At 45.2% G+C, this 23,269-nt stretch overlaps 1 protein-coding gene across 1 annotated transcript; it reads right to left on the minus strand.

Annotated features, from left to right (window-relative positions):
* Window positions 1–4,460: 4,460 nt before the first annotated feature.
* On the minus strand, window positions 4,461–23,265 carry LOC144120881 (replication protein A 70 kDa DNA-binding subunit-like). The gene is made up of 16 exons (XM_077653665.1): window positions 23,071–23,265; window positions 22,937–22,984; window positions 22,725–22,800; window positions 22,502–22,610; window positions 20,668–20,783; window positions 19,084–19,134; window positions 18,803–18,899; window positions 16,607–16,778; window positions 15,852–16,053; window positions 14,184–14,323; window positions 13,115–13,184; window positions 11,360–11,503; window positions 8,821–9,062; window positions 7,654–7,770; window positions 5,203–5,289; window positions 4,461–4,731 (listed from the first exon to the last, which is right to left on the minus strand). Exons 1-16 carry the CDS (start codon window positions 23,101–23,103, stop codon window positions 4,624–4,626), a joined length of 1,812 nt encoding a protein of 603 aa, XP_077509791.1. The 5' UTR covers window positions 23,104–23,265; the 3' UTR covers window positions 4,461–4,623.
* Window positions 23,266–23,269: the final 4 nt, after the last annotated feature.

Here is a 23,269-nt window from a genome sequence, read left to right on the forward strand (position 1 = left end):
GTCTAAATGCCAGCTGTATTGTCGGGGACAGGAAGCTCGCTAACATACGACAGTCATCGAAGTCTATAACGAAGTAACGGCCATAAGTAAGAAATCGCCAGCCCCCTTCGACTTCGTTATAACGAGGTCCAACTACACATTTTATTTTAATTTCTTTTGTTAGTCTCCAACAGCTTTGTATTTCGAACCCAGAGAACAAAGGCGAGTTTTTATCCTTACTAAACTGAGTCTGTTAGGCTAGGCAGTTTTTGATCTTTTGGGCGGCAGAAGGTTAGGCGGGCGGATGAGATTAAGAATTTTGCAGGCAAAGGGTGGATGCTGCTTGCAAAGGACAGGGCTAATTGGAGAGACATGGAAGAGGAATTTGCCCTGCAGTGGGTGCAGTAAGGCTGATGATGATGATGATGAAAGTACAAAGCACGCCGCTCGAGCGCGCTACACCTACGTACTGACGGCTGTACATACTTTCAGAATCTCTCTTCCGATAGTAACGCATGCCACATCTTGCCCACAGAAGTACCCGTCACAGTAGCATTCAGATCAGGCGGCTAGTCCCAGCGGAGACCTTCACGCCGCCTTCGGAATACCGCGGAAGTCTGCGTGGACGCTGTCGGCGTGACCTCCGTTGCAAGACGTGCCTCAAGGACATGAAGACCAGGAGACTCCTCCATAGCATGTACCTTCAGGCGCGTGGGTCTATTTAAGGTTGGGGGGATGTGGGGACCTGCCCTGCAGCCCCCTGAGTGTTTTCCCGCGAGGCACCATGCAGCGGCGGTCTCACCTCGAGGCTGAGCGCATTCCCTTGTGAGTTGCATTAACTGGCAAGAGAGGGCGCCAGCATCGCTGCGCGAAGACTGCCAAAGCCCGCGCGCGGGAGAGGGGGCAAGGGGGGTTTCGGCTGGGATTTTCGGCGCGGGCAGTGCTGTGGCATGTTGCAAGTTGCGCGTCCGCGCCATAAGTGTCGCCACGGTCGGAACGATTGCAGCGATCCTGGTATCTGGCAGCAAACGCGGCTGGAGTCAATGACACAACGCGTCTGCGCCGCCAGTGCCGCCGCGGGCAACGCTGCAGCGCAGTGGCAGCAGACGACAGCGACCGGCGCAAGCATAGCGAGCAAAGTTTTGAGCAATTTATGTTTTTACCGCCAACTCCCAGGCACCGCCACCGTCGCATTTCAAAATCGTCCCCATTGGCTCTACGGGAATGTCACACCCTTGGCGCGGGCGGACGCGTCGCTCGCGGCTCCGCTCTTCGCCGGCGGGGCGAAGAAGCGACGGGGAGACAGGCTCCCGTACTCCTCCCGTCCAGCCTGCGGAGTTTATATCCCTTGCCCTAGCGCGGGCGAACATTCGCTCGGAACCTTGCTGGCGAGTCGGACGACCTCGATTCATTAGCGTACCTTGTTGCTAGCTGGCGTTATTGTTGCTGTAGCAATAAATGCCTGTTTGTGTCAGCCAATGTGTCGTTCCTTTGTTCCCCCAGAGCAAGGGCCGCCGTGGTCGGCGAGCGCTCGGTAGCGTACGCGATCACGGGGTGGGGTCCGGGCGGCTTTGAACCGTGTCAGCCGCGATTGAGTGGGGAGAACGTACTTATCTCCCCAAGTCAAACCCCACAAATGGCAGTGGAACACAAAAACGACCATGTGTACAAAAGACTTCCCTGACAATTAAACTCTTGGTGACATAAATGCACCGAGCTTCACCATGAGCACCCTTCTAAAAAAAACTAAATTTTAGTGCAGCGCCACACTAACATTACCGCCTTTTTTGCAAGAACTGCCTCTCAAGTCCATCCCTACATGTGCTTCGCATGCATGAATCTTGTTGCATAGATAATTAATGTTTGAACTTTCTGCACCATTTAGCAGAGGCAAATCCTGAGTCCAAGCAGAGAGAGACACCAAGGTATGAATTCAGGCGAGAGCTTGCCTCTTACGGCTAATAATGTAACGAAACCCAGATGCTCCATATGAACATCTACAGCGACGCACTCAACAGAGCAGCGCAGTAATTCACGCATTACAACCAGGATGATTGGCCAAGCCGTGCTGTTGTAGGAGGCTGTTCAAAAGAAGTTGCAGGAACACTGCAGTCACAGCAACCAAATGCTCAACCGCATCCAAATGTGATTAATACACGGTTCTTAACCAGTTGAAATCCTCCACCGTACAGGTTGTTTTACCGCATACCGCCTCTGCGCTTCGGCACAAAACAAGTGAAGTTCTTATCTAGAGGTAGTGGCAGATTCCGCTGTTGTTTTTTTTTTTTTGCTTCAGAAAGTCACAAGTCATGCTCCAATGCTGTTTTGAATGGCATGTATACAGAAAATTCCCGCAGCAACACGAGAAATGTATGGCAGTATGTTGCAGCTAGGCCTGTGCGAATGTTCAATAATTTCGAATATTCGGTCGAATAGTAAAGTATTCGATTCGAACCGAATGTTTGGTATTCGAAATGTCGAAATATTCGTCCCGAGCGAATAACGTTTCTGTAACTTGCTTCGTACCCCGGCATCGCAACGCGGCACGCGCGCAACCGAAAGCCCCGACTCCGCGTCGCGTGCCTGCGCTGCCGCGCGTATGCCGGAACCGGTCTGCGCATGCTCGTGGCAACAGACGCGAGCAGGCGGAAGCGTGGCGCCCAGATCTGTACTTGCCACGTGTCCGCGGCCGCGCTACCCGCGGTGCGCACGCGCCGATTGGTCCCGACGGAGCAGGGGTGCGACCAGCTCGCTGGCACCTCGTGACGTCCACAGGGCGATCTGCGCATGCGCTGTGGCTCCCCGCGGAATCTGATCGCCATGGCGGCTGCGGATCGCGCTCTAATCGGAAGGCGCGCGGTTCTCGTTTTCCGCGGAACGAGTTTGAGCAGACTGCAGGTGCCGCAGCCGCTCTCCTCCACGTGAAACTCGTGAATCAAGTGCGACGACGCGAGCAGGAGAGGAAGCTAGCACAAGGCACATTGTGATGGATGCCCCTTTCCGAAGCCTGACGCGGGGCGGCACTTGGGGCGCAGTGCGTACGCTTAGCAGGCATAAGCGTGCACACAGAGGGTGTGGGTGGTGGGGGCGACGCCTTTCCCTCAGTCATCTAGTGGCGGCGCCAAGTTTCCCCCATGCATTTACCCTTTTGGATGCACCTGTGCCATTCTTTAAAGTGCAGGGTTATGGCCATGCTCAATAATATTTTGTACATGTTGCAATACCATCACATTGAAATAAACAGTTTGTAACCATATGTCGCCTTTGCACTGCGTCTTGACCGCAGCGGCCTGGGGAAGGCAGGGGGCTGCAGTGAAACATGGCACCCCTAATGGACCCTGCACACTCACTGCAGGTGTTCATGGAGTTGTTGCTTAAAAGCAGTAGTTGCGCAATGACACAATCGCAATTAAGACCAGCACTCAGGGGTTTCATAATAGGTCTCGCACCCCCCCAAATGTGCCTGCTCCGCATGTAGGCCAACTCCCCAATTTTCAATGGCCCCCTTTGCAGGACGTCGACACGTTTCAATGAGTGCGATGAAGTTCAATGCATTTTTTTTCTGGTAATGGCATTGTGTGTCTGAAAAATCTATTTTTAAAATGCCTATTGTGCTATCTAACTTTTGTTTGCTAGAAGTACTCGAAATATTCGCTTCGAATTCGCTTCAAACCAAAAAACCACTATGTATTCGCACATGCTTAGCTGCAATGACTGCAGTAATGTAGCAAGAGCAAAAAATTGATACCTAACTCAATCAATAGTTTTAGTCAAAGCTCTATGCATTACTCAAAGCCATGATTTGAAAAATAGCCTTCATTCTCCATATTCTACTTGAAAACATCATTTGCATGAAAGCAATACATTTCTGCTCCAAATAGGCAAGAGCTGCACGAAACTGGTTTAGGGCAATATGGGTGCCTACCTATATATTTTGCAAATTCTTATGGACAGCTTGCTTATGCAGTCCACATGCCATTCTATACCATTTGTTGCAATGCAGTGCATTGTTTTCAACACTAAGATGTAGATCATAAGAGTAAATGGAATATCTATACTGCTTTAATACTCACTGCTTTGCTTGACTTTACCAAAGTTTTCAAACCCAAAATCTGTGTGCAAATTGAAAACTCTTAGACGACTCTCACTGAATCGTATGAGTGCATTAGCAGTCAAAAATTCATTACACCACAGGTTGACACACTAAAGTTCATTATATATTAAGTGACACACTCAGATTCATTACATCGCACGTGAAGCCAGTTCCAGAAACGAAAGTTAGTTATATTCAAGGTGGCATAGTTAGGTTCGGTATATCCAAGGTTAGCACACTAAAGTTCATTTGTAGCGCAGTGGGGCAGGTTGCCATCTGCCCACCGTGGCAGCTAGGCCACGTGCCACTGGCTACTGACAGATGCCGGTCGCCGTTTCCGCTTGCACAGACCTTTCTAATATTAAAGCATCAATAAGATAAAAAAAAATATTCAGGAAGGCTTTTATTATACAGTGCTGGTTACAAAGTGTGGCTCAATGGGTTAAATTAGTCATTTTAATGCACAATCGGAGTAACATTCAAATACAGGGCAGATCTGTTCCGGACATTTGTTCTCCACCCAGTTCTTTTTTTGGTGTCTTGCTTGGCAATCACAGGAGTTTGCGAAGCTCATCAATGTCCTTGAGTAGCTTCTGTGTGTATTCAACACAGTTCACCGGAGCAACTGACATTACAGATGTCTTCAAACGGCTCTCGTCCTGAAATCAAAAATAAGTTTAAGGTATCAAATTAAATCAAATGTGTGCAAGCCCTTCCAGAGAACCAGTGTTGCGTACTGTGCATGGCCTTAAATGCAGACCTATTTTCTGGTCAATACAACATATAAAACTGGCCTGGAGCAGGGCGGTGCTGCATGCGCAAGTTTGCGGCATATATATACCTCGCAAAGCAAAGTGAATGCAAAGCAGGATGAGACCTACAGTTTTATGCCCTGCTGCTCCATTATGCAATTTGCAAGGCCCAAGAAGAAAAGTATGTATACACTTAACACACATACAATTAATGAACACTGTCAATAAAGAGGCAGCTGTAGACTGAATCATTAGAATAAGGTAAACGTACACATGAAACAAAGCAAACAGCTTATAAATGCTAATGCATGTACAATTTTGGCCACAGGTAGGAAAAGCAAGCATTAGTGATGAAGAACTGCAACTGCCATCCCTCACATTATAGACTTCCATCTTGGTGCGAAGCCTGAAGATGAAGGGCTTGAAAGGGACTTCATTTAGGATGTCTTCATATCTGCTGTCCTCCTGCAGTAGGAAGAAAAAAAATAAAGAACAAGCATATTTCACTACAACAAGAATACGGCAGTCAAGAGATAACAGAACATGAGAAAATCGATACTCTCTTTAATGGCCAAGCAGATACCAATATCAGCAGTGGTGGATGTGTTTAGTGCAGGAAACTTCAAAATGTTCTGCTAGTTTAACTAGGATTTGATCTCAAAAACAGAAGGGGGGGGAGAGGGGGGGGGTGACTTCTGTTTGCACCAAAGTGGCTGCTTCAATGACTGATTTGCAATCACATAAAACAATGCGGCCGCACTTTCCTTTCGCTCTCCCTAACCACTAACACTCACAGTTATAGTGAGCACAACAGGGAGACTCAGACTGAGAAAAAACTTTGGTAATGTGCCCAGCACACCAAGCCCAACAAAACAACAAACAATAACATCCCACACCCTTGGACAGTACCTGGCCACCTGTCATGTATCATTTTCTGCAACGCCTTCCATAATTTTCAAGCAATATTTTCCAAACACTGCTTTTGCTGTGAGCAAGCACTCTAAACACCACCCCCTGTTAATGATGAGCAATGCCTCCATGATTCGGGGGCACCTCAAAAGAATTTCTTCTATTTCATCAGAATACGCAAAGGGCACCAAATAAATTAAGAACATCATAATCAGTTTTTGCTATTCTCAAGATATCAACTGCTCTCCATCATACCTCCTCAGCTTGTGCCTCCGGTAACGCCACATTACTTGCCAAGGCTGCGGCTGGTTGGTGCTGTTACCATGACAACCCTGCTCCCACCACAATCTTGAATGGCACACAGGTTAGTGCAGATATTCAATCCTCAGAAATGCAGTTGCAGTGTGTTACATCGTGGCAACATGGCACAGGACCCATAAGAGGAAGCAGGCTTGCACACCCCGCTTGTGTACGTTCCATGTAGGGCCACTAAGCATAGCTGAGAAGTTCACAGTGGTGCAGTCTACCTCTTGAATGTGATACCTAGACTTCTACGTGAAAGCATAAGAAGCTCATTGGGCCATTTGGCGGCGTCACCCTTTCATGTCACACCTGATAACATCGCATATGATGATGTCTATCGTGGCTTGGCATGACTGAGTGCGCGTGACGTCACCAAACCTGCAATGACGACCGGAAGTGATGTCACCAAACCGCAAGTGCTCCGACAACGACTCGGCCTTGACGGGCCCTTTGTGCTATCACAATCCAGGCTCGTCATTGTCTAAGCATTCGCAGATTTTTAAACCATTATCAGCTATGCACACGCTTTTCTCTCAGTTCGAAGGTCACTCACATTTAACTGCAGCATGAGGCCACAGAGATCTGCACCACGAGCGCAGATATAAAAAAAAAAATGTAAATCGGTTTTCTCCATGATGACAAAAACTGGTTTTGAAAATGTCAATGCACATGGCGCTTTTAATTTCCACTGGTGACAAATCAACAGTCTTTCATAACTGCGATAAAGGCACATGTGACACGTAGTGGTTTTTTGTGCACAAATCAAACACCTGCAGTTGGTCACAAACTAGAGAATCGCATTTTTCCAACGTGCAGCTTGCAATAAGCAATGGAGAAAAATATATCTGCTGAGCACTAGTGGCATCTGCAAAAAATATTAAAAGTGCACTGAAGAGGAGTCCTTCTGTTGCAAGAACTCAATCTACATGCTCCAAGAATACCTATAAACTTAATATTATTACCGTGTGTTGCAGACTTCCCTATTAAATCAGATTAAACATCCCGGGCTCCATCTTTTCTTTTTAACTCGCCATGGAGAGTACTAAGAGTCAACCAACATGGTTGCCATGACAAAAAGCACATGCGGAGTGCCTTCAGCCGATCGCATGGCAGCTTGCTGCTCTGTCGTCGACGAAATAATACACAGTTATTTTGCAAATGTGTAGGTAGCTGGTCAGACTATGTTCAGCTGGAGCAGACGGTCAGGCGCATCACCTCTGCGGTAGAAGATGAAGAGAAAACATAGTCCGCTTGATTCGGGCTCGTTACTTTGGTTATTTGTTTGTTTTTATCAAACTATTACTTACAGTGTGTCCAAAAAGCACAATAAAAATTATCATAGATGTCATAACGAATTACTATATTTTCATTGCCCATCACAGATTGATGATGTTGAGTTTGCGACAGGAAATAGTCCACGCATATTTTTATTTCCATGCGCTTAATTTGCGGCTGTGCTGTCTGCAACTGAAACTATTTATTATTAACCCCCCCCCCCCCCCCCAAAAAAAATAATAAAAGCGAGAACATATTTATCCATAACACTCCTTAGTGCACCATTAAGGCACAGAAACTGCTCAGGGCTTAAGGCAAAGTGCATCTACAAGCTCACTGTACCTTGCTAGACTTCGTATACATCTCGCCCAAGTCCTCTGCTGATGCTCCAATCAGCTGCTCGGCCTCCTTGCCAAAACAGGTTACCCATTGGCCATCGCTGAAGTCTGTCAGATTTGCCTGCAGGCAGGCAACAAAAGAACAGCAAAGTTTTGTCACCACTTTGTACTGTTCATACCCACGCACATACAATCTGAACAAGCACTCATAAGAGCCCAGAGTCTTTGCTAAGACGCACAGAAGAGACAGAGACAGCAAAAAACAGCCAGCAATGCCGGGATCCCTGCTCCATACTTCCTACCACAGAAGATTGAGATATTGCTTTGATGGCATAATAAAGCTTTTTCCAGGCCACAGATTTTGCCATGAAAGCACACCTGCACACATGTTCGTACATAACATGCTACGTAGTAGTTTAAAAGACACAACCCCACAGATGAACTAAGTTTAGCGTGGGTACCAAAAATATTATTACATCTTGTCACTTATTCAGACATACATCATGACACAGGCGTGAGGACACATATAAAGAAGCTTCAGCACTTCCAACATTTCTTTTCCAAAAATTCAGGGTGCATCACCTGTATTTTTTTACAAGCAACATTTAAAAATTATTTTTTAAATACTTTTTTTTACGTGTTAAGACTTGTTTTCATCCTTCTTAATCCCAATATTTCTAGTTGTATTATCCCCACTTGGACACTTCTGATATCTACATTGTGTTTCCTATCTGTTAGAAGCCAGATTATGTGCACAGAAGTTATTTTGCCTTTTTTTTAATTGTGATTAGGAGCATTCTGCAGCCTTGCAAAATGCAGAGTGACACCTCAGGATTAATCACGTGGTCAACTCTCAGTCTCCTTGACTCTCTTGGCTCGTGATATCCACTGCTGGCTAAACAATGCTGATGCAATGTATGCAACACTTTTCCAGTCTTTCCGCACATGCCCTCACTCTGGAGTCCGAGACACAAGTTAAAAATCGGAGCTCACTTCTTTAAGGCACCCAACATTTGTTTTCCTTTATTTCATTTACTCTTGCATATCAACCACTTAACAGCATTTCCTTTTCCCTAACAGTTGACCCACTGAAGACAACTAGCCTTATAGCAACCTTTCAATAACCTTACAACAACCCTTCAACTACCTTCCCTGGCAAATGTGCACATACCGAGACCAGAAGCCTCCACTTGAAATCTGTGGTCTCCCGAGCACACTTTTCGCACCGGTAGTAGCCATTTTCCAGATCAACCACTTTCTTGTTGCAATTCTCACTGGGACAAGCCTTGTAGAGGCAATTCTCCTTGCGGATGATTGACACGCAAGCTTTGACACTGTAGTAGTCCGGCTTGTCACCTTGGCCCAGGTTTTCTGCCTTAGCCTGTGCTAAGGTCTTCCAGTTGGCATTGCCACCTGCATGAATGACACAGGGAATCACCACTGGAGTTCACTAGACTAAGGCATAGGCTGCAAAGCCCAAGCCGAACATGCCTAGTCAGCTACAGTGGAGATAAATCATTGAGAACAAGCCCTGGCCCTGACATCAGTGGCTCACTAACCATTTCTTTAATCAGGTGACAAAACAGGCATGATGAAAAAAAAAAAGGAAGGAAGGAAGCAATGTTCCAACATAGTTTCTTTTTCATCAGCTTTCTGTTTCTTAGACAGCACCAACTTCATCACTGAATATAATACTCCACGCCGGAATGAAAAAAAAAAAGGCTAGAGACAAAGAAAACATGCCAGAAGGGGTGCGAGCATAATGCCGTGAAATGCTAAAAAGGAAGTTTAATAAATATATACAGTTGACGACCGATTTTTCGGACCCTCAAGGGACCGCGAAAATGTCGGTAAAATCTGGCAGTGAGAAAAAACAAAACTGCCCCCCCCCCCCCCCCCCCCCCCCCCAAACTCAATTTATTGCTTACTATTGAGTTTGAGGCCGGAAAAAGTGATTAATGGTCTTTTGAACCATGCTTCGCTTGCGTGCAAGCAGGTCCGCCTGAATTTCGGCTAGAGTCGTCGTGTCGCCGTAAGCAGACGAAAGAGTTGCGACCGCTTGCATCAGCTCGGCTTGCGTCCGCTGCGCTGCTGCAGGCGAGTCGTCGTCATCGTCGCTCTCGGACTCTGCAAGCACTTGACGAATGATTTCTTCATCCGTGAACCTGGCGCACAGTTCCGACTCGCTGTCCATGTCCGTGAACTCCGAAAACGAGACGGTCGAGGGAATTTCGATCCCTGCAGTGCGAAGGTCGTCGATGAGGTGCTCACTGTCAGACAGCTGCTCGATGACACTATCCTCGTCCAAGACAGCCAAGTCGCCATTCAACACAAATCCCACATGGTGGAAGCAGTTGCGCAGCGTTGTGGGTGCCACCGGCTTCCACGCATCAGCGAGCATGCTATGTGCTCCAAGCAAATCGACAGAGTAGGCTTTTCCACTGTCGAGGCACAACAACACAAGCGAAAGCAAGCGTGACTGATAGTTCACCTTCAGGTTGCGTATCACGCCTTGGTCCATCGGCTGAAGGATACTTGTTGTGTTCAGTAGCACTCGCACAGACTTCAAGTTGTTTATGTGCCCGTGTGCAGCGCAGTTGTCGACGAACAACAAAACTGTGCGGCTTTCTAGATCAAATTTACGATCTAGTTTTCTCACATAGCTTTCATAAACTGCTGCGTTATCCATGCCTTCTTGTTCGCCTCGCATAAGACAGGCAGGGACTTTATGCCTTTGAAGCAGCTCGGAGCTTTCGACTTGCCAATGACGAGCATCGGCAGTTTTTCTGTCTCTGACATATTGCTGCCGACCAAAACAGTAACTCGCTCCTTACTGTGTTTTCCACCATGGCAAGGGTCACCAGCAAAGGCAAGAGTCTTCTCTGGCATAAGCTTAAAAAAAGGTGCAGTCTCGTCACGATTGAAAGTGTCGTCCGGTGAGTACTCCCGTAAGAGCGACTGCAGCTTTTCACAGCGACAGTCCGCAACGACACTCAGGTTGAAAGCTGCACTTTCGCCGCACAGTTTCTTAAAACTGAGATCAGCACGCTTTTTGAAGTTTCTTAGCCAGCCGTCGCTGACCTTAAAGCCTTTAATGCTCATCTGAAGCGCCATCATCTCGGCTTTCTATTTGAGGAGGACGGCGGAGACGGGAACCTGGCTGGCCACTGTTGACTTCAGCTGTACAAGGAGGGCCTCCTCGAGCTTTGGATAGGTGCCTTGGCTTACATTTTTCTGACGACACCCAGTAGACTTTTCCGCCGCCCCCAAAATCTTTTGCTTGTTTTTCATGTAGTCTGAAAGAGCCTGTTTGAAAGTATTAAACTCTTTCGCGACGTCTGCCCGTGATCGGCCACCTTCAACGAGCTTGATGATTGCCGCTTTCTTCGCCATCGACATTGTGGCGTACTTGCCTCGCTTCATCGGAACTCTCGAGGCCGACGACAACATCGATTTATTCTCCATTGTGAATATGCACGCCTGGCTAAGCAGCACACACAGCGCAGTCATCGGGAAGCTGTCACACCGACTTCGTTCAGTGCCTGCTCGCTGCCGCGTTGCACGCAAAAAATAATGCCTAGGACGTGACTACATTTTGATTTTAGATTTTAACCTTGATTTAAACTTCAAATTTGAAACTCAAATCCAAACCGCATGCACAGGTGGAAAGACTATTAACAGAGACGCCTTTGCTCAAGGGCCTCACTTACCCATGGGTCCACCGGAGCGATTGGAAAGTGAATGCGTCTGCAGAAGTGCACCCTCTTTGCAGTACCAGCCAAGTAGCGCATGGGATTCTGGGATGTCTGGGTTTACCTGCAGCATGCTTGAGCTAATCAAGGAGAGGGAGACCCCTGCAAAGGGAACCACAAAATGAAACAACACTGCCTTCTTGACAGCTGACAGCATCACACTAAATGCATCCCTAGCAAGTCCCCGGACTAGGGAATTTTCCCATTTTTAAGGAATAACAAGATTAAAATATGGAGGAAAGGGAATCTTCATGCTGTTTCAGGAAATTATAAGGACCAGAATTTCCTTTTTTTTTTTGCAGGGAAAAAAGGGGGCCAGAAATAGGACCTCTGGGGTCAAATTTGCAAATTTTTAGTTAGGGCATGAAACACCACTGGAAACCTCCAGCCAAAATGAGAGAGAGGGATTTTATTGTCTTACGTGCTACATAAACAGCATCTGATTACAAATGAAGAGGTCTCAAGATAAACACTGCAACAGGACCGCTTATCAATTATTAAAAAAGCAAATACAACGAAACAAAAGCAGCTGCACACAAAAACTAAACCCGTGGGTTAATGAATCAAAGCGCTAAGAAGCTGAACTATAATCCTAGTTTGAATGCGAGCGAGTAACAGCATACTTTTGTAAAAAGGACAACCAAGCAACCACAGCATTGCAAGTAGATGACGTAGAAAAACGAAGTCTGCCACTGACATCACGAATCAAGAGATTATACAGTGCACGTGTTGCTACATTAAAGCAAGGAATAAGTAGGTAGAAACAGAATGAATACTAACAAATAACAGGACAGTAAAGGGCACCCCTCAAAAGATGCCCAGTCAAATCACAAACTCCAAAGGCAAAGAGCGGTGGGTTCCCTCGTTCAGCTACATGAGAAGCTACACATTCTATCCCCACACAAGGCTATGATCCCAGTTGCAATGCCCCAGCACAGACCTCAGTTCTGTTGTCCTCTACAGGCAACCTGGAGAAAGGATATTTATTTATTTATTTATTTATTTATTTATTTACTTATTCAAATACCCTAAAGGCCCTCCGGGGACGGTATTACATAGAGGGGACACACGAAGCACTTTGACAACACTTTGCTCGAAACAGAAGAGAGAGAGAAAAAAATACAAACATCATTTTGAAGTACAGCAATAAACATTAACAACACTATAGCGCAAATAGAAAGCGTAAAAATTCAAACAGCTGGGATTAAGAATACAAAAACAACGCAGAAAGAAAAAAAAGAATGGAAAAGAAACATCTGGAAGACGGTAGTGGTATTCGAGGGAGCACAAAAGAAGGATTACTAAGTCTATAATAGTAAAGTGGTGCACAGGTGTGTCACATTCTGATGTGAGTATGCAGCATTTTGTGAAATTTGTCTGGGTAAACCTCGGTAGCAATATCTGATGGTGGGTTATTCCAGTCACTTATGGTTCTAGGTACGAATGACTGCGCGTAAAGTGATGACTGACAGGCTAGGTGATTGACTTTGTAAGGATGATCACGGCGAGGGAAGATGAGGCAAGGTGGCTGAAAGAAGTCGTCTGCAACAATGCCAAGCTTCTATCCAAACAACACTGAAAGGCAGTAGAACAAGTCCACTTGTTGAAGGACCAGGACACAATCCCACACAGTCAGAGGCACTAGGAAACCATGCTCGCATAAAAAAATGTCAGAGGCAGAGGCACAAAGCTAGAAAAGCACAGCAAACTTACCACTGAAGTCTGAAACACGTGCTCCTTTCACAGCCACAACAGGGTTGTCACTGCCATCAAACTTTTCTGCCTGCAGTTAAGAAATAAAAAAAATAGCGGATAGTGTTTGAGCTAGAGCGGCTTGAGGTGTTGTGGCTAAGCTAATCAAGCTTGCTATCTTGTAATGTTACCACACACAAAAAAAGAGTAAAGCTACCACATTGCAAGATGCAGAAAAGTTGATATATCTGCACTTTAACTCTTGGGATACGATTCCTCGCAATGTGGTTGAGCATCTCGGCCTAAATCCCATGTCATATTACTAACAAAGTTTGTGCAAAACGTGTCAAGCACCAAGACCAACCGTGCAAATCAACATGGTTACAAAACATGGCAAATAGTTCTAGCAAAAGACAGAATATATGTGGTCTCAAGATTGGTACCAGCCAGAGCCAGCACCAATTTGTGCAAATGCAATAAAGACACAGTCATCATCACCAGCCTGACTACGCCCACTGCAGGGAAAAGGCCTTTCCCATATCTTTCCAATTAACCCTGTCCTATGCCAGCTGTGGCCACCCATCCCTGCAAACTTATTAATATCATCCGCCCATCTAACTTTCTCTCGCCCCCTGCTGAGCTTGCCTTCTCTTGCAATCCATTCCATTACTCCATCGGTTATCTTGCCTTCGCATTGCATGCCCTGCTGAAGTTAATTTCTTCTTGATTTCGACTAGGATGTCATTAACGCACGTTTGTTCCCTGACCCACTCTGCCCTTTTCCTGACTATTAACGCTAACCCTAACATTTTCCTTTCCATAGCTCGCTGCTTGTCCTCAATCTAAGTTGAAACCTTTTTGTTATCCTCCATGTTTCTGCCCCATAGGTGAGTACCAGTAAGATATAGCTGTTGCATACTTTTCTCTTGAGGGAGAGGTATGAGAACGGTAAGAGAAAGAGAAAGTGCCAGGACATCACACGCCATTATACTCAACAATGACAACATGAAGCAATGCAACAGCTTGAAAGAGACATTTGGAAGAACTCAAAAGTCATCAAAAGCAATTGGTGACATGCACCATAGCGCACCTGATCTCCCCAGAGGGTGAGGGACACCTCAGTGCCGCTCCGGTCCACGAGGCTTATATCTCTCTTCTTGAGCTCCTGGTTCGTGTTGCGCCGCGTCACCGTCGATAGGTCGGCTGCTGACTTGCAGACTCCAATCACGTCTGCAAGTGTCCACAGCCAAACCAAGCACAAAATGAACTTATAGAATGGGACAATTCCTACAGCAAACTTTTCACATCAAAGCACTCAACAAGCATGACAACCTCAGAGTCAAACATTTAGTAGTGCAAACCACCGATTTCCTACTAGCACCATATTTCCCCCTTGTTTGCATTACTTACACCCACTTATCAACTAAAAAGCGCTGACAAGTTCATAGGAGTGCTTGAGTGAGTAAATAACACATACAATAAAAGCAAAGAAAATGTTTGAGGTAATGCTGCTAATAACTACACATAATTTGCTTCCGAACAATATTCACGTGAGAGGACGCTTGTACTGGGAGCATAAAACAGAGGACACACCACATTCGTTTCAAAATTTCATTTTGCTAACATGCACACCGGTCTTATGTTTTACCAATAACAACCACAGAATTATCTCAAGCCCTTCTTCAGCTCCATGATCATGTTAACACATAATCAAAATGCCAAACTAACTTCTAAAACAAATGTCAAATACCTAAGAATGTCATGACTCAAGACCAGCATTCCAATTCTATGATGTCCTGCCTCCTGTTTTCATTTTTTTGACAGTATAGTAGTATAGCCTGCGACCATCTTTACATATTATCATTCAGTAAAGTGGCACAATTCAACAGAAAACAAAATTTCAAAGTGAAATTCAAAAAGATCAAATTTGCAAGTCCATGCATACAAACTCAATAGTCTTGAACCGTAGCACAAATATTTTACCTGCAGTGAAAGAACTTAGTTTCTTTCCTGAGCATATTCTCTGTTTTGGGCTCCTAAGCGCCCGTTCATGGGTTGAACCACGTCGCCGCTGTTGGCGTTAACGAGCCAAACCATAAATAAATAAATAAAAAATGAACAATGCTCGACTGAGATATGAACCCGCAGCGCTGCAAACAGATCAGCTTCGCTGGCCACTGCAGGAGAGCACTAGGCTATCACCGCTATCGTAGGCTATCGTAGGGCATTTAGCCCCTTCTGTGTATGAGAGTTGTGAGAGCCACTAAGCCTAACAGATTCAAGAGAAGCATACTGCCCTTGCTAGAAGCAAAAATAAAGGGCAAATAACGATGTACTTTCTTTTTTTAACCAACGCCTCCCGGCTACTTCATTTTTTCCTGGCTGGTACGCATTTCTTAGCAGGCCGGTGAAAAACGTAATCATGGGGCTCTACTTAATAGTGAAAACTGTACCACTACATCACTAATGTTTAAGTATGCATTCGGAGAAAGATACACAGCCATAAAAGAGTTAACAAAGGCTAAGAAACTGATGGGGAAGAAGATACAACAATTTGAAACTTCTGTAATTTTTCATCACATTTTACACAATGGAGAAAAAGCTTGGGCATTCTTTTTGAAGATCTTGTGAAATACATGACTAAAACCATCCAGAGAAAAACTACCGAAGTTTAGGCACCAATACCATGAGTTGTTTGCAAACAGCAAGTTGACTATCTGTCACAAACATGAACATATGGAAGAAGTGAAACGCTCACCAATGACACTGTCCTTGCTGACTTCCTGCAGGCGCGAAATGGGCACAAAGTTAAACTGCAGAGTCGGAATGTTTGGAGTGACATCATCACAAGGTGTGATAGTGGTCTCTGGAATGAACGTCATCTCAAAGTCGTTCTTTATGGATGAAAATGAGTAGCCTTTTCGAATATTCTTGATAACAGCTCTGGAAATGTAGTACACCTGCAAATGTTTCAGAGAAATGTAAGCTGGCGAAGAAGTACGATGGACTGTGTAAATTTTGTACACCGCAGCTTCTACATTTATGTCACAAATGACTGAGTTGAGTGCAAGAAATATAGCTGTATGTAGATGTTTGTATATATAAGACAGCAGTTGCTTTTCATGTGGCAAAATTTACCTCAACACGCATAAAATGCAATGAACATTGTTTGGGGACCCTAAATCCTGCAACCTGGAAGCATACTGACAATGCATAAGACCACCTTTATAGAGTCCTAAGCATGTCAGCTTCCAAGAAGAGGACTTGAAAGGAAAGTCTGCTAGCTTGGGACAAAGAATAAGACATAAAAACCAAGCAAGAAAGGATATTTTCTGGTCACACCTCATAAAAGTCTAAACTTCTGTAGAAAATGAATGGGCTGTTTCTTCGAGACAAGCTTTAATCTCCAAAAATTAACAGTGTGAATAAAACACACCTCTGAGACACATACGCCAGCTTTGCTTCCTCGCACCTCTGCAAATAGGTATGTTTACATGAGGCAGATCAACTCACCTTGTTGATTTCAACGATGTCGTAAAGACGATCACACTCTGCGTTAAATGCCGTGGCACGTATCTCTCCACTCTCATCAAGGAGGTCCAACGAGAAAAGTTTCCCTTCCCCCTTGGAGTTGCTCCATGTACGAATGTTGGACTTGTTTGTGATACGTGCTCTGATAGTCCATCTGCAAGATGCAAAAGAGAGCAAAAGGAACTTTTTTAGCAGCACAAAACACGTTGCCTCACCGAGCAATGTTAAGACCATTTTTCCAGAACAGTGCAACCTTACCCGCGGTTGTTAAAGTGCCCTTGAACCTCCACATGTAACTCAAGGTCAGACAGACTACCCTAAGAGCGACAGAACAAGCTTCCTGCGTGCATGCCCATGGCTGAGAATCAGTATCCACGGTCTGCCTTTATATGGACATCTGCGCTTCTTTAGTCGCAAAAAAATGCAATAAAAAAATGTAGATTTGCACAACCTTTGAGTCTTAACAACATTGAAAACTATGTAAAAATGAAGAGATATGAAAAAGAACAGGCAGAATGTGAACTATAAGAATCAACTTAGACCTGTTATACAATATGCAATATGAACATGAAAGCTTTAACTGAGTATGGTCTTGCATATTAAATGAATGCACAGAGGAAAAAAAGTGATAAAACTACTGCGAACAGCAGATTACTTTCTGTCAAGTGCACCAGGGTCTCGGTACAGACCCCTGATCTGTTAGCAGAAATTGGAAGGGACACTTAAGCTCCGCCTTTAGGGTATGACGCGATAGCCCTAATGGGTTAATGTTCATATATGCAGAAATAGTCATTCTCAACTTTATATTTATACATCCTTGAAAGTCCTCAAACCGCTCCTGGCGCAGCGGTGCAGCAATTACACCATGTGCCACTGCCCTGCGATGACAGGTGATACCACCGGTGCAGCTTGTGTGACTCAGGTTGCTCTTCCTGAGCAAGCCCTCTCGACCAATCATTAACTACCACCTGTCACAGTGGGCAGATTGCTCACAATCCGGTGAGCAATTTGCGTTGATGCCACAAGGTTAACTGGGCTAGGTGGCACACCTGCCACCTACGTGGGTGACCTAGTAGGCCTACCTATGTTGCTTCTCGGGGGATTCTTCATGGTTTTTTCATTCATGGTCAACGATGCCGACAATTGACACCGATGCCAGCTTTCCTGCAACATGGGCTGCTTAACGCTATTGCATTAAAATTGTGACAGACTGGCAACATACACAACACTGCTTGCTACGAACTACTTGGTGTTACCAGTGATAATGAACCTTTTCCAGATTCCTGGTAGAGCTCTACTACCACAGTGAAAACACCACAGCAATGCTTGAATCCACGGTGAACAGCCTGCAGTACTCTTTGGCTAATGACTGGAATCCATGTTACTCGCTGCCAAGTTATTAAAGAAAGGAAGAGGAAAGCAGTGCTGGAAGCAGCATTTCACCTTTTTGAGCAGGGCTTGGAGCAGGCAAGACACTTATTTTGAGCAGCTACCAACGCATTCAGAGCAGGCACTGATGCCAGCTGATCTACCACTTAAACATTTGAAAAATGCATCAGAGGAGGTCATTAGTACTAACAAAATCTAATGCACATGATATTAAACAAAAGAAATAAACAAAATACTCTTCAAGGCATGACAAGTAATGTCATGCTCTGTTTGCACTGAGTAAGAAGACCAGCGAGATCCAATACACTATTTCTATAGACAAATAGAAACTGCACATTTAATTTTCCATCTGAAGCCTCGTTTCGGCATCTCTGTCAACCCAGACAAGCTTTTTTAAGTCTGCAAGTTTTTGTAAAGCAGCCGAAAGCTGGCTTGACCACTTTCACTTTCTTTTCTTTCATTCCCTTATCAGTGAGGGGTTCAGTAATCTCATCCCTTTATGGCTACCATGAATGCAAAAGAATCTCAGCAGTTCACTGCTTTAGCCCCTGTGCTATTACGAAGAGTCAGATAACTCAGGCAGCCTCCGAGACACCTTGTGCACATAGCTAACTACAGACAAACCTATGACATAGCTTAACTCACAGTACTGGACAAGAAAAGTGTTGGCTTCGAGACAGCACTACAAGAGCCAAAAACAAGTTTTAAATTACTGAGCTTGATCCCTTCAAAGAACCTTTCGGATGAACCTTTGTGCACTATGATCTACAAGGGCAGATAGAAACTTACCTGTTCTGATATGGAGTCAGGCTGGCAATAGGGACAACCACAACATCACTGGTAGAAGCTGGATATGCAGTCCGCCCATAGGATGGCGTTGTTGATGCTGAAAACAATTTAATCGATTTTTAGATGCTACTATCCTTTGCAACACTCCTTGAAATGACAAAGTTATGAGCATTTGGCATATAGACTATTGTCAACCAAGAAACTGTCCCCTAGTTTACAAGAAACTGCCAAGAAGGCACAAAATTAAAAAGCAAGGACAAATACCAAGTTCATTTACTTACACTGATCATGGCCTCCATTTTGCTGAAACTGCGGTCTGTTGGCTCCAACATCTGCAAAGTTTACAAAGCTTTAGCACAACTACAATGGCCCAGAAACTAGGCATTTTTATAGACTGGTTTTGTATACACTGCTCAAAGCTCTTATTAGTGTCAGTGAATTACACGTAAACGCTCATAAAATTAGAATCTAGAATTGAACGGAGCAACAGCCAAAATTGACTTCCCGACTAAAAAGACAGGAAAAATAAAAAGTGCACTATTATAACCTACATCTGCAGCAACTCAGATTTGCAGCCATTAAGAACCAATGACTAGTTCCTATCTTTGGAGATGTGATAGACGCCGCCCTCCAGCGACATCAGTCAACAGAACAGTGTCACAATGAAGCTATGGTAAACAGAAAAATTATGGAGGCACCTAAGTAATTCTGTGTGAATGCGAGAGCATTACATGCCACTGAATCGTGGTCAGGTGCTTGGGGGGCGAATGCTGCTTCACTGCAGCAGCTACCTTCATACGTTTCACTGTGCTGCGATGGACTTGTACTTAGTCAGCAGTGAACTGCAGCCTTTGGCTACATTTTGCTGTCTCGCATGATGATGTAGATGCACGTAGATGCGAGCAATTCAAGCTGATGGCCAACAAGTGTTGGGCAGGGACTTTCCCTTTTGTTTTCTCTAGCTGCCTTCACATGGTTGACATGAGCATGCATGTAGGGTGTGTACATGTCAAGTCAGGCAGGAGGATGGATGGCCTCTTGCCCAGTGCATGCAGCAGAGGGTCTGCTTTGTTATCCAAGAAAGGGGATATTGTGTAGACCTTTTCAGGACCCTGGGGAAAACCAGTTTCCAGGCTGTGCCCAGAACATGGGAAGCTTACCCCCCCCCCCCCCCCCCGGGGAGGAGAAAGGGCACCCTCAAACCTGTTTCCATTCATCACACTTGACTTGCCCTTCTCTGAGGGGGAAGGGGGACAGAGGGCCTTGCCTGCCATGGCTTTCTGATGATGGCAGGGTTTTCAAACAATGAACCAAGTAAGGCTCTCCCATTAAAAAGGCAAACTCAACTTCACACTACACATTACGGCTGAAAAGCAGATAACTTTGCAGCAGTGAATCAACAAGACGGGAAAAGAAGCATTTACTGCATGAGAAGGTGACAGGCCTAACCACTATTTGTGCCAAGACAACGAAGGCTCCAGTTACCAGTCTCTAAAAGGGACACTGACGACAAATTGAAGTTGGCTGCATCAACAACCAGGTTCTAAAGAAAAGGAGGTTACATTCCCTCTTTTTTTTGCGTGTTTGCAGAACTTTAAGGCTAAGCTGCATCATCACTCTTAGAAACAGGGATTATGAAGTCCTTTTCCTTACTGACGTCACGGGTTTGAATTCAGTGGCAGGAAAAGAAAACATTCAATCTTCAAATCCAATTAGTAATAAAATGCTTTTCTTCTGCAAAACAAAGATCGGCATAGCCACCAACAGCAAAGCAATCAATTTTCACTGACAACAAAAACTGTGTCCTCGGTGTCCCTTTAATGCCACATATAACATACAACCATGAAGCTTTGCTCTGGGTTCACCTGCAGATCCTGCAGATGGTGCACCTGCGGAGTTTGGTATCACAGGGTTACCGAGCCTGCAGTTCACAGTGGAGCCCTTGGCTATTACGGTCAAGTCCAACACAATCAGGACTTTCCTGAAAGCAAGAGTGAACAACAAACAAGGCAATTTAATAGACCTTTCTTTTTCAACAATGTCACTGTGAAAGCACTCACTGTGCAATTAAAACAGCACAGACAAGGCAATGATGGTGATTATGGATTTTTATGGCGCAAGGGCATCTAAGGCCAAAGAGTACCACGTCACAAGGTATTTTGGACTTCTCAAGGTGAGGTCGAAGACCCATTTCCCAAGCATTTCACCCTAATTAAGCCAAGCACCAGACCAGGGGAAAGCCTGTAGCCATTGTATCACCGGTGGGTACCCGGCGGCACTGGGGATCGAACCCCGCACCTCCCGCATGCGAGGTGGATGCTCAACCTCTTGGCCACCGCTGCAGTACAAGGCAATGAACAGAACGAAGATATGCACACACAAGTGCTGACCAGCAACTACCCATTTTCACTAGATGAACAGGCTACTGAAGTAGCCATATGGTGGAACAAAACACATGGGAAAGGATGCAAGATTAATAAGGAAGGATGCAATCTAAGAAAACATTCTCAGTGAAAGTTTGACCTGTTGACCGAAACATTTTCTTATCTGATAAAAAGCACGAAAGGCAGGCTAGCGCACTCGTCTTTGTGAAATATAACGTTAACTGTCTCAGTGACTCCCCCAGTCGGTTGGTCTCCATTTTCACTGACGACGTCAGTGGTGAAAATCTGGTGACAGGAAATCTTTAAAAAATTTCTCTCTTTAGCTTGAAACATTAAATTAAGCACTGTGATGACAAGTATGTGAACGGCGGCCAGAGCATCAGACTGCCAGAATAGCCATTAAGCTACAGCAAGCTCACCCCTCCCAATGCAGCTCACAACCAAATGATGGACCATGTCATCATCACAATCTGCTAAGCGTGATCTCACACTACTGCCACACTTAAAATGTAAACTGAAACTCAAAATGTAAGCGTCAAGGGCATAATACTGTTGCTTGTTCATTGCAAGATGGACTACATGTGAAAGATCATTAGGGCCACCAAAAAAAATCAAGTCTGAAGATTTGAACAGACAAGGTAGAACAGTCTGCAATGATGCAAAACTACTGATGCAAAACATTTCATTTTTTACCGAAGATGGCACAATAAGCAATGATATTGAAGAACCGTGCTTTCAGCGGTGTGTAATTTCACTTCGGTATTCCAGATTGTAGAAGCACCCGATTGGACAGCAGCACTCTATACCCCTTCGGCCAGAAAAGTACTTGATTGAGGTACTAAAAATCTGGAGGACGCTTAAGCTTCGTTTTTAAGAGTGAGATGCGACAGCGTGTTGCAGCGTTGCCAAAAAGTCTACCGAACACTAATGCAACGCATGGCCCGTTGGAAAAATTAAGGAAAGGTCGCCTCTCACACCGAACCGCGCGATAATCCCTTCCCTTACGGCGCGCTTTAGGTGTCCACCGAGATGCGCCATGTTTCGCTCACAGCCAAAGACGCCGACGACACCTGCTTTTCTGCGACACGAGCTCCTTAACGCTGTCGCGTTAAAATTAAATTAGGCTAATTGTAACAGCCATACGCCAGTGACCACGGACTATGTGACTGCAGTCAACTCATTTAGTATATTGCCATAGTGGGAAATCGACAATGTGATGTGACGTATTAAATACCGATATTAAGAATTTTCAATTACCTTGATCTCCTAGAACCGCGCATATTAGAAAAAAGTTCGTGCAAACGCCAATACTTACTTGTCAGGACTCACAACGTTGCACATATACTTGTCCAACTGTACCACGGCAAATTTGTCGATCTCGTTGTTGGTGATCATGCCGTTGAGCTGAGTACCAAGCATGGCATCTGCAAACAAGCCCGGAGGCGATTAACATTCCGTTTACTTCAATGTGCGTAAGCTTTGAGCAACGCATAAGAAAAAAAAAAGAAAAAAAGGCTTGAAAATTCAGCGCAGCTTACATGTGTGACACTGCACTCCATCGGATAGCAGAAGTCTGTACCTGTCAGCTGTGTTACTGCTTATGGGCTTGAAATTCTGCAAACAGAAAGCTATCAACTGTGATGTGCTTGCAGTTTGCAGCGTTGGTAACGAGCGCGTGACAAATAATGGCTACAGGCACACAGAAAAATTACAGGCACATAGACACAAAAAAGATCGAGGAGGTACTAACCAAAACCTGCAGCACGGGCTTCTCAACTTGCTGATTGTTGAGAATACGCTGAAAAACCAAGATAAGAGGCGGACAACCTTAGCGCGATTCACAAGAGTGTGTCCGCTTTGCATGAAGATACTTCGATGCCTCACCTCAACCGCTCCGGCTGTCAAGCGGTTTTCCATGGCGCTTTTCGGCCGCGGTTGTCGAAAACCTCTTAAATGAGTGACAAACAGACGCGTGAAACAAGCGCACAAACGGTTTACGCTATTCAAGAGCGTGCTCAGACAGGACCAAGGCCATTTACTAGAAGCGCGCCAAATGCGCTGTGCTGCTATCGGTGGTTCCACT

Source organism: Amblyomma americanum, chromosome 2 (genome assembly GCF_052857255.1).
Source record: "Amblyomma americanum isolate KBUSLIRL-KWMA chromosome 2, ASM5285725v1, whole genome shotgun sequence".
NCBI classification, from domain to species: Eukaryota; Metazoa; Arthropoda; class Arachnida; order Ixodida; family Ixodidae; genus Amblyomma; species Amblyomma americanum.

What these genes read in the sequence shown, in the direction of transcription:
- LOC144120881 (XM_077653665.1), bottom strand. Translation starts at nt 23,103, where the DNA reads ATGGAAAACCGCTTGACAGCCGGAGCGGTTGAG. An exon ending in AAATGGAGGCCATGATCAGT is followed by an intron (nt 18,900 to 19,083) that starts GTAAGTAAATGA and finishes AATTGTTTTCAG; the next exon opens with CATCAACAACGCCATCCTAT. An exon ending in AGTGGAGGCTTCTGGTCTCG is followed by an intron (nt 7,771 to 8,820) that starts GTATGTGCACAT and finishes GCCTGCCTGCAG; the next exon opens with GCAAATCTGACAGACTTCAG.